The sequence below is a fragment of the Botryllus schlosseri genome, chromosome 13 (genome assembly GCF_051294905.1).
Source record: "Botryllus schlosseri isolate E-star chromosome 13, Bs_hap1, whole genome shotgun sequence".
Taxonomy (NCBI): Eukaryota; Metazoa; Chordata; class Ascidiacea; order Stolidobranchia; family Styelidae; genus Botryllus; species Botryllus schlosseri.
The window spans coordinates 1149163-1160909 of NC_137248.1; the positions used below are offsets into that span (position 1 = coordinate 1149163).

At 38.2% G+C, this 11747-nt stretch overlaps 2 protein-coding genes and 1 long non-coding RNA gene across 3 annotated transcripts; 2 read left to right on the plus strand and 1 right to left on the minus strand.

Moving 5' to 3' along the window:
- The first annotated feature begins 21 nt into the window (after positions 1-21).
- LOC145453348 (neutral ceramidase-like) lies at positions 22-7122 on the plus strand. The gene has a single exon (XM_080331313.1). The coding sequence runs from the start codon at positions 22-24 to the stop codon at positions 3190-3192; it is 3171 nt and encodes a 1056-aa protein (XP_080187439.1). The 3' UTR covers positions 3193-7122.
- Positions 7096-11747, plus strand: LOC145453365 (mediator of RNA polymerase II transcription subunit 31-A-like). Its single transcript, XM_080331332.1, has 2 exons — positions 7096-7223; positions 9816-11747. Exon 2 carries the CDS (start codon positions 9828-9830, stop codon positions 10269-10271), a length of 444 nt encoding a protein of 147 aa, XP_080187458.1. The 5' UTR covers positions 7096-7223; positions 9816-9827; the 3' UTR covers positions 10272-11747.
- Positions 8781-9819, minus strand: LOC145453367 (uncharacterized). Its single transcript, XR_013919742.1, has 2 exons — positions 9141-9819; positions 8781-9108 (listed from the first exon to the last, which is right to left on the minus strand). It is a non-coding gene; the product is annotated as an uncharacterized LOC145453367 (long non-coding RNA).

The following is an 11747-nucleotide window of genomic DNA, read 5'->3' on the forward strand; positions in this document are numbered from 1 at the left end:
TGAGTCTAATTCGCCGCTGGTATGGAAAATGGCAGTGTCAGTACTGTCTCTGTTGAATGTGAGAAACCAATGAAAGAGTCGTCAACTGTGTTTTCTTGTAATTCATTGGACAGTCAACATTCAGAAGATGATTCTTGTGAATCTTCCAGTACTGGAACTGCAGTATCTCCGGGAGGATGTCATAATGAAGAGTTAACAATGAAATCGGACAGCACGGAGCTTGTTGATTCTGGTGTGGAAACTACATCTCGTTCTCCCAGCCAATGTGAGTCTGATAATTCAAATCTTCAAACACCAAATTCAAACAGTATTGAAATCAATGATGCTTACCATGAACATTTGCAACCTGAGTCTTGTGAATTGTTAGAATCGTCATCGTTACTTGAAGAGCAGTCGACTTTGGACCATCCGCTTCGTAATTTGTCTTGTTTGGAACTTGACAGCTCCACTAATGACGCCCAAGTTCCAAAAGTAATGATATCTAATCCTCAAACTAATACAAGACCATCCGAATGCATTCCGTTGCACAATTTGTTCAATTCTCACCCAGAAAACAGCTCGGAGCCACACTGGGTTGAAAGATTGGGTTACAAAAACTGGTTGCTTCATCTTGCGAGACGGCGCCGTTGTGAAATACTAATTCTAGCTGGATTTGTTGTTTGGATCGTACTTTTCATAGTGCTTGCAATTGTCATGAACGGGAATGCTGCGAGACAAGTAAACGATGGCAATTTGAATAGTGCTGGGGGTGTATCCAACAGGAACCTGTCCAAAGTTGATATTGCAGTCAATTCCAACACGCCGAATATTATAAGTCCTCTTTTTGACCCCACTGTGACTACCTCCGAGGAAAAAAATGCACAGAATACAACATATGCATCAGAAATCACAACTGCTATGGATAGGAATACATCAGATCCACATAACACTCATTTATCATTGCCAAAAAAGCATGATACTCTGAAAGTCAGTCATGAAAATACCAAGCCAAGTGAGTTGCCAAGTGCTGTTGAAGAATTAACTACAGTATCAGCTTCAGATGATAAGCATATCAACATCAGTAGACTGTTACTGAGCAATGGAGATTTTGAGGTAGGCATGATGTCTACTTCCACACCTGTTACGGAAAATGAGAGTCTTGACGTGCAGAGTTCTGACTACTTGATAGGCGTGGGGCGGGCTGATATAACAGGACCTGCCGCCGATGTTAACATGATGGGTTACGCGAATCCGGGACAAACGTCTGGTGGAATTCACCTTAGACAATATTCCAGAGCGTTCATTGTTGAGGATTTGGAAACTCGAGTTCGGACTGTGTTCGTGAATATCGACGCTTGCATGGCGTCTACTTTGGTCAAACTTGAAGTTTTGAAAGTATTAAAAACCGAATTCGGTGATTTGTATACGGCTGAAAATTTATGCATTAGCGGGACCCACACTCATTCGGGACCGGCTGGCTTTTTGCAAGATGTACTCTTTCAGATTTCTTCGTGGGGTTACGTTGAAGAAACCTTGTCTGCTATGGTGAAAGGAATTGTAGAAAGCATTAAAATTGCACACGATTCGACCCAAGCCGGATATATTTTGATGAATAAGGGTGATTTGGTGGGGTCGAATATAAACAGAAGTCCGAGTGCTTATGAGAATAATCCAGAGGAAGAAAAAGCAAGGTATAAGCACAACGTAGATACGGATATGGTGCTGTTAAAGTTTATGGATCAAAACGGGAACGGTATCGGGATGATAAATTGGTTCCCTGTACACTGCACCAGCATGAACAACACAAACCAATTGATAAGTAGCGATAACAAAGGATATGCGGAGGTACTCTTTGAAAACTACATGAATCAAAATGATCGACATGGAGAGGGTGGTTTCGTGGCCGCATTTGCTCAAAGTAACGAAGGCGATGTATCTCCAAACACAAAAGGACCTCACTGTTTAGATACGGGAGAACCTTGCGATCTCGAGCACAGCACTTGTAATGGAAAGTCACAATATTGTGTCGCGTCTGGTCCCGGGAAAGATATGTTTGAGAGCACGAAAATCATTGGAGAAAATCAATTTGTAAAGGCTAAAGAGCTTTACGAGTCTGCTACTGTGAAATTGAAAGGGCCTGTTAAGTTTATACACGAGTATGTCAATATGACTGATTTTGAAGTCGTTCTGAAGAACGAGACTAAAGTTAAAACTTGTAAACCGGCGATGGGTTTTAGTTTCGCGGCCGGTACTACCGACGGTCCCGGCGCGTTCGATTTTAAGCAAGGTGACAAAAGCGGCAACAAGTTTTGGAACGTAATCAGGAATTTTCTGCACTCCCCTTCAAAAGAGCAAGTCGATTGTCATTTTCCGAAACCGATTTTGCTGGACACAGGCGAAATGGATGCTCCGTATGAGTGGCAACCGCAAATTATAGACACTCAAATTCTGCAAATCGGGCAGTTCTTTATAGTCGCGCTACCCGGAGAGTTTAGCACGATGGCTGGTCGGAGACTAAGAGACGGCGTTTACCAAAGTCTAAAAATGTCGAACAAAAATATTGATTTTCAAGTAACTTTGGCAGGGCTGTCAAATTCATACTCTGACTATATCACTACACACGAAGAATACTTGATTCAAAGATATGAAGGCGCGTCGACCATTTACGGCCCTTACACTTCAGAAGCATACACACAGCAATTCAAAAAGCTAGCTTTATACCTCGCACAAAGCAAAAACGTCACAAGCTCAGTTGCACCTGTAGATATTAAGGATAAACTCATGTCATTTCAAGTCGGAGTTATTTACGATGGAAAGCCTTTTTCTTCAAGCTTCGGAGATGTGTCAAGTGATGCGAAACCTTCATATAAGGCGGGAGATGAAGTCACTGTAACATTTGTGGCCGGTAATCCGAGAAATTGTCTTCACATTGAAAAAACCAATATAACCTTTTTGAGTGTTGAGAAAGAAGTTACTGATGGTGTTTGGAAGATTATATTCACCGATGCTGATTGGGACACAAAGTTTACGTGGGTGCGTACCTCGACTTTCAGAGGCTTGAGTGACGCAAATATATCGTGGCAGACTCACAAAACAACAAGTCCCGGGAAATATCGCGTTAACCATTACGGATGTTATAAATCACTGGTCTATGGGATATATCCGTACAGTGGAACGTCAAAGGCGTTCATGATTGAGTCTCCGTTGGACTGATGCTTTTTTTGCAATGCAATGTATTGTTTGAGATCTGACTACGTTTGCAATTATATTAGGGAATGCAATTTACTTTCGCTCGATGAAATGAATGTGTGTGCGGCGTTGCGTTCTGTTGCAATTGAGGCATTGCTAAATAGACATTGCTGTATGCGCGTTAGGATTGTTCAATAAACACTTACTCTTCAAAAAGTTTAAATTTCGCACCAAATTTGTCTCAGCACACCTATTAGAGCTGTGTAAAAAGATACGATGCATAGCAAATTTGGCTCAGTTCCGACCGGTAGAAGCAAAGTTATTGGTGTTCAAAATTTTGAATTTGAAAAAATTGACGGTAGGATAGTTTTTAAATTGTAATTATAGAATTGCCTACTGTAAATACTATTATTTCAAATCTAATTTTTTTTTTCAATAGATATAAAAATTTTCTTAACTCCAACGGCTTCGCTTCTACACATTAAAATTGAGCCAAATTTGTTGTTTATCGTTTTTTTTAGCCAACTTAGCAATTTTATCAAATTGCTAGTAAAATTTGAAGAACTTTGTGCATAATTCCTCACTTAGCCTGAACAACGCAACTTTTATTGCATGAAAACTATTTGCAGTTATGTAATAGCTGTAATTCATTCCATTGTGTAACGGTTTTGCCATTTTCCGAATATCACCTTCAGTAGGGTCAGTGATTCTGATTTTTGAGCACACTGCAAATATGTCACATTCACTGGTTGTGCTCAATAAATGCAAAAATTTTATGCCATCAACTGTTGCACCACGCTAGGTCTAGTTTTTTATTCTAAAAAGACGTGTAGATTGATCAATCATTGGCTGTTATATGTCGTCAAATCTAAGTAGGTTATGTCCATTTGTTCAAATTTTGAGATCCATTTTCCAAATTGATAGAAAATCAAAGTTTCGTGAAATTTTCATCTTTTCTCATTGCTTTAAAGCTAACCATGACCAAGATATGGCCGAAAGAAAATAAAAATATTACCTAAAAAAGTAATTTTCTCAAAATGTGTAAAATGGACATAAACTACTTAGATTACCCTATGACGATATTTCGGTTGATAAATTGGTGTCGCAATGCAGGTATTTTCAGGTGCATTTTTATACTCATGATCGATAGCCCAAGTGGTTTATATTATAGATGTGATTTAGGATGCATATCAATACATAGTTCTATGATGACTAAAATTTGGAGTCAGAGAGCTGCATCATTAGTCGATTTTTCATTTTGTGTATTTTTGAAATTTAGTTTATAACTGTTCTCACTATTAAGGTGATCTCATCGTTGGATGTTGCTTATTTCTGATAAAACTGATCGGTGGAACTGATATACCACCTTATTAACACTGGTGTATTGAATTTTTAATCAATGTTGAATGTTACTATAGTCCCGAATACATTCTTGTAGAAGACTTGGATAGAATATTGTATATTGTTGTGGTCCTTCCCGTTAACACCATCTTCCTAGAATTGCATAGTTATGAGGAACTGAAAGGAACTGGTTTGTTTTGCTTCCATGTCTTACGTTGTTGCTTACAATGAATGCTGCGAGTAAATGTGTTTCCTGCTTTTTATGGGTTGATTATCACTCATACCAAGCACATCTTCGTTTTCCAATTCTTCAGTATATGACAGTAACAATGAATACTTGTCAGAGACATTCTCATTCATGTCATGCTCCACACAACTGCAGATGCTATGCAGTATGCACCCACCAGCAGACATTTTGCATTTAATTCTGAATCAGACTTTCATCCGATTTTCTAATCTAATTTACAAAAGCTGCAAAATTTCTAGTTCCCGACTCGGCCCATAAGCCTTTCATTGGCATTGCCTATTGCAAATTTCTCTGCAGAATCGCTCAGAATTGATCAGCCCTCTGAATGCACTACCTTGGTCAATCTGTCAAACCGTTATTCGACAAACCAGTAGCCTACTTTCCGATCTATTGGACAATTATTTTTCTCGTAGGTAGAACTATGTAACGCAATGCCAGTGCTGATTTGACATTTAATGCCTATAAACTGAGTTAGACTTCAGCGATGGTACTTCATATTTGCTTATATCGAACAAATAGTGTGTGTATTTTGCTGATGAAGCGTCATTTGCATGTTTTATGCTTGTTTCTATAGAAAATGTACTGCCATAGTGATTTTTGTGAAAGAATCATTATATTATATCCATGATCAACAATTCAAACGTTGAAATTGCATCCTTTGAAAGAGTGGTTGCTACACACACACTTGTAGTCTTGAATAGCACATTAAATGTCAGCGAGCGTCTCCAAAACCTTAAATTACGAGGAATATTTTATCTTCATTATTCTTTCGGGTTGTGTTGTCAAAAATCTTCTGACCAAGGCCAGCCACCTTTAGCAATACCTATTATGCTTATGATGATTATCATCTGGTCTTGTAACAACTTAAACTCTGAAATATTACCTCGGTATTTACCGATTGGGTGTTCGAATATTCCTGTTGCTCTGCTTACGCTATCCACTGTAGCTCCGTTACATTTGTATAGATATAGGCTTCTACGGTTATCAAGCTAATACTGCAAAAGTTTTTCTTGTTACTGATAGCTGCTTGCTTAATAACTCGCCGCTGTGACACTGCTATCATAAATTATCTCAAAAAGCAAAATAAAACACTGCTAACATATATTATTTTCTTTTCAAGTTAGAGATCATATTTATATATTCAGCAATACCATGCGCATTATACATAAGTTTCAAATTTATATTCAATAGACTCGCTGTTTGATTGTAATACTTGAAGGATGAATTTGCACAAGTTACATATGTACAAATCTTTGAATTTAGTGGAAATATAATTTGATGCTGTCGTGTTGAAATAACCACTTTCAAGCTTATAAAATTTACGTAATGTTTGGAAAAAACTGTGTAATATATGGATTTACTTGTTTGGTATGCGGTATTCGGATGATGTGAAATGTCGTATGTACTATGCAGCCAGGTAGGCGTGTCATTTTTTGCACTGCAAAGATTTTGAGCAAAAATTCGGTCTGCTCATGACAATTCTATTCCTTGCGCCAAGTTTCAAGCACTCGACACCCTGTTGAATTGCATAATGTATGTATTGCAGCACTAGGCTATATTATGCCGTGGATGATGGTTAGGGTTGTTCAAAACTAACATTTTTCTTGTTATTTTACTGGGTATTCGACAAATTTGTTAGTTGTGACAGAAAAATTTTGGAGAAATAATCTACAATTGAATAGTATATTGATATGAACCCGAATATTTTCGGCTGACACTCGTCAGGGGTAATCGTCAACAACTAGTAGAGAATTGGAAAGAACATTGTATATCAACAATCGTATCACAAAATATGACGTCACCAGCATGAAATTTCGTGAATGAGAGAGTGTTCAATGCACTATTTTTAGGTGGTACACGAACTCCTTTTGTTGACAGAGTTTTGGTTGGTGGTTGGCTGGTGACGTCATATTTTGTGATACGATTGTTGATATACAATGTTTTTTCCAATTCTCTACGAGTTGCTGACGATTACCCCTGACGAGTGTCAGCCGAAAATCTCTAGAACTAATCTAATAAAAAATAAATCTTAAGTTTTCTGACTCGAATAGCTTCGCTTGTACACATTGGAATTGAGTTGACTTTGGTGTGCATTTTACGGAACCACCAGTAAAATTTTAGGAAAACCGTTATTTTTGAACAACCGTAATGTTGTCAATATCCACACATTGGGAAAGTTTTCATCAATTTGTGCTGTAGCTTTGCCGTTTCTCTTTGTTTGTTTCTGCCGATAATCGATGTTGCTTTACTGTGTGCATATGTTTGTTTCCTATTTATTTCCTATTTATTAATGTGTAGTACCCATTTTCGAATCCAATGTTGTCGATATTGATTTTGACGATTGGCTTTGTATGTGCTAATTGCAGGTCTGAACACGACAATAGTGCATTAGGCTACTACGAAAGGCTAACTTTTTTCATCTAATGTTTTCATTTGACACTGCTTCCAATCATCAAAGTACATACAGGTAAGTTGGATTTTTGCTTTAGGTGCAGTTGCTTATTTAGGCCTGTTTAAAAGCCAGTAATATTTTTAAAAAAATTATTTTTATTTTTATTAAATAAATCCAAAACATTTTAGCAATGCTCCTATAAGTTGGAATTGAGCCAAAATTGGTTGTTCAGTTGTCGGCTACTGTTCTGGTTCTACCAAAAAGGGATGGGCAAATTTCACCGCTTGAATATATTGAACCGTGACCTAGGCTAAAGGGTCAGTGCTTTTAAATATGATGTAGTATTAAATTGAATTTGCGCGAATTGGAAGAATTTTTGAAGCAGCCATTTTTTCCTCGGAAAGCATTCAATCTGTACGCGAAAGAAACAGTATCGATGTAAAGATGACCTTTCAGAACATCAACAAAAGAAGGTTGCGTAGGGGAGAGTGGGTAGGTATGGGCCACCAAATCTTACAAAGCTATAACTTGGCCAAACTTGGTCTAATATTCCTAAATTTCGGTATAGACGATCATCAGTTATATGGCTAACTATTACTGGTAGAATTAAGCTAAAATACCCATGTATTTGGAAGTGACATCAAATTTCGTAACAACACATCATTTTTGAAAATAAAAAATAGGCTATGAGGTATGGGCCCGGGGGTGGTGAGGTATGGGCCGCTGTCTGTATTGAATCAAATGCCATTCATATCCTACAAACCTCAACTCTTGTCACAGTTACCAGCAGTTTGTATATACTGATATAAAGCTGGGCTGGAAGTGGACAATTCATATATTTCAATTCCCGTATTGATCGTAAGTAGGGCTGGGCATATTGATTCGAGTACTCGAATCTGAATCGAGTCTTAATTGTAATGATTCGAGTCGAGTAGTAAAAGAAGTTTATTTCGAGTACTGGAATTATACGCTCCTCGCCACTGGAAGTTAATTTGTCATCGAGAATTATAGTTTCGACAGTAATTTTCACTGTTGAAGCCTTGAAACCTTGATTGGCCGTATCGTAGCATACGAAACATATAGTACAAAGCTGCGAAGTTGCTGGAACTAGCAGATTTCCAACATCAGGATCGTCCCGCAACATTGTCACCAAGTGCAATAAAGTCGGTATGATCGAAAAAATACCAAAATATCTTTTATGTGATGGATAACAGGCATTATATTTTTCGCTGTGGCATAAAAGATACATATTTAAACCTTCACACATCACGTTCTCTTATGACGTCATAATGAGTGATACTCGATTACTCGACTCGACTCGAAGCATGATTCGGAATTGAAGCATGATTGGACATGAAGCATGATTCGGACTCGAAGCGTGATTCAGAATCGAATCACTCAGGTACTCGATTTTGCCCAGCCCTAATCGTAAGCCATAGCGCGTGACGAAACAAGATAACTAAAAATATGTAACATGAAAATCACTATCAAAGCATGCTTCTTTCGCCTCAACTACCCCATCAAATCCAAATGTCACAGCTCTATCTCTTATTCAAGTGGGAGTGACAAACCATGATACATATTTGAGCATATGATGACATACTGTGCTAACAAACTTTTCTCCTCTTCACGAAAGACAGTATTGGAAAACGATTTTGAAATCTTTTTCATGTGAGACTCATCCCCTGTTTTTCCATATACCTGTTTAATGTAGCTCTACCAATTTTGTACTGACGGCATGCTTATCTTTTTGATACCTCCCATGCTTTAACGTTTCATATTGCCAAGCTCAGATCTGATTCTGAAAACTGGCCTTTTTATTGGTTTCATGATTTACTTTCAGGTGATTGTATATGGGAGGGATAAAACTAACACCTTCTGTATTCTAGAGATAAATATATTTAATAGGATCAATCAAATATTGATTTCAGGTATATGTTATGCTGTCCCATACCCCAGCCTATTGGGCTATGGGCCGGCCCATACCCCAACCTGCTAAAAGGCCCATACCTCAAACACTCCATCTTGGGGATTCTTACCATAATTTCAAGATCCGAGAGATTGACAAAGCATTAAAACTATACTCTATAGATAGCATATTTCACACCATAAGTAAGTCTAATCCAAACATGCACATATGTGGACTTAAACCCAAATTCCCTATTTTCAAATAAATTTACTTTAGACCTCAAAAATTATATATCTCTAGCTGAGTCAAAAACTCTGCTGGCCTCACGGCTGTGAGTAACATGGGTGAGTCTGGAGCCTTTTTCTAACAATCACACAGCTTGACGAGCATATGTGATGTCACAGTCACCAGATATGGCAGTGGCCCACACCTCAACAGTGGCCCATACCTACCCACTCTCCCCCTATAATCTAAAAATAGTACGCTGAGCTTAAGTCATCCATTTGCAGTGATGATTTTTACAAGTTTTATGGGAAGCCATATTTTATTAATGATACTGCTGACACACAATGTTCTTTTGAATTTTTTACTAGTTGCTGATGGTTGCCCCTGACGAATGTCAGCCGAAACTGTTCAGGTTTATTTCAATATGAATATATAATTCAATTGCTAATTGAAATAGACAGATTGACATATGTGTACTCGAATACTCGATTCCATAAATTCTTATCCTTATTTTTTTATAAAATGCATTGCAGAACCATCAAAATATGGCCACAGAAAGACTCCAGCCCGCAGGAAATCAAGAATCCATGAGATTTGAAGTGGAACTGGAATTCGTGCAATCGTTATCGAATCCGAACTATCTCAATTTCCTCGCTCAGCGAGGATATTTCAAAACGAAAGAATTTGTGAACTACCTCAAATACCTACTTTACTGGAAAGAGCCACAGTACGCAAAGTACCTACGTTACCCGCAATGCTTGCATATGCTGGAATTACTGCAATATGAAGACTTCAGAAAAGAACTAGTCAACACGCCTTGCGCGAAATTTATCGAAGATCAAATGCTGTTGCATTGGCAGTATTATATTCGGAAACGCGTGCGCCTGCAGCAGACTGTCATGGAAGCAACTTTGAACCAGAAAAAGGACGATACTATAGCGAAAGATATTAAATTAGAACCTAGAGGCACACCGAGCATGGGCTTTTGAATGGAGACTTGATTCTTATCGTTTGAGTGCACTGTCCTTACACACCTTGCCGGAATGATAGGTTTGGTTGAATCAGTAATTGCAGTAATAATCCATGTTTCATTTCCGAACAAAAGTATGGCTCTTGCTCAAAAAGAAATCGCACAGCTTTCTTTCCTTATAATCTACCAAGCCATTTGATGATAATAGATCAGACTCGTGGCATAACTTTCACTTTGGACAATGTATCGGATGCTTCAAACCATTCACTATGTTGGTAACATCGTTTTACTGCAGCAGAGAGCTTGATATCTGAATGGTTTCTCATTGTATTTATGGTTACCGGTGAATTTGGCATCGGAAATGTAATACATATTATTACCGTAATTTTCCATGTATAATCCGCAAAATTTTCACGATTTTTCGATAAAAGACTTGAAATCACACCTTTCTTCGTGGTTGTTTCCAATCTCTCATCACTTTCAGCCATCTTGCCCAGTAATTTGTATTATCAGTGTAACGCACTACTAATTAGCAAAAAGCATGTTGCCAATTAACGAGAGTCATTGGCACAGCATGCAATCTCCTGCTGAGTTGGTTTGCCGTTTGCTCCGGAGCGAAATTAGGTCTTTCATTGATCGCTGAACGCTAATTCATCGACAGGCCATGTGCGCAAAATATAGTCGCTTGCGTATTCAGTCGCACCTCCAACAGGCGTGGTGTGCACGACATAACCGTTGGCCTGAGCAATCGCATCTATCCTCGTGCGCAAGATGTCGCGTCGCCGGCCTCGCAGGCTTTGGCTGCTATCTACTATCGTATAGAGGCAATACCGATACTTGTATAATGATTAGCAATCGCATCTGTAATAGGCTTCGTGCGCAAGACGCCGTGTCGCTTTGGCGTTTCCCCAGAATTTGCATGCCATTTTAAGGGTGCGTATTATGCATGGGGCGTACTATACTTGGAAAATTACGGTATTATAAAAACGTTGCATTGATATTGTATTAAGGAATTCGAAAATTGATATTTCACTGAAGATCAACGGATATTGTGAAATACAGTAGGTGAATTCGTCATTACATGTAGGTATGTATATGTATGTATTCAGGTTAGGAGTTAGAGAATAGGAATAGGTTAGGATTGTGAATAAAGGCCGCACAGCAGACTTGGACAACTAGAATGTGCAAGTTTTCGCGAATTCAGTAACTCTAATTCTAATCCAATCCGGAAAAAGCCGTGTAGCTATAATTGTAATTGTAACCTATTTTGAAAAATTAAAGAATTTTCTAGCTGTCCAAGCCTGTGTCACCATGTGCTAAATGTAACATGCCGAATTTACTGATTACCATTTTTATGCCAACGATTTTGTTGAACCTGTCAAGATATGAGCATTTTTCAAGGGATGATATCATGAAATCTTTTCGACTTTTTTAACCTTTTTTGTTTTCCTCTCTACATTTCTGTTATTGAGTAAGTTCTGATTATTTTATCAGA

Excerpts from the sequence above, each read along its gene's own strand:
- LOC145453365 (XM_080331332.1), top strand. The coding sequence starts at position 9,828 with ATGGCCACAGAAAGACTCCAGCCCGCAGGAAATCAAGAATCCATGAGA.
- LOC145453348 (XM_080331313.1), top strand. The coding sequence starts at position 22 with ATGGAAAATGGCAGTGTCAGTACTGTCTCTGTTGAATGTGAGAAACCA.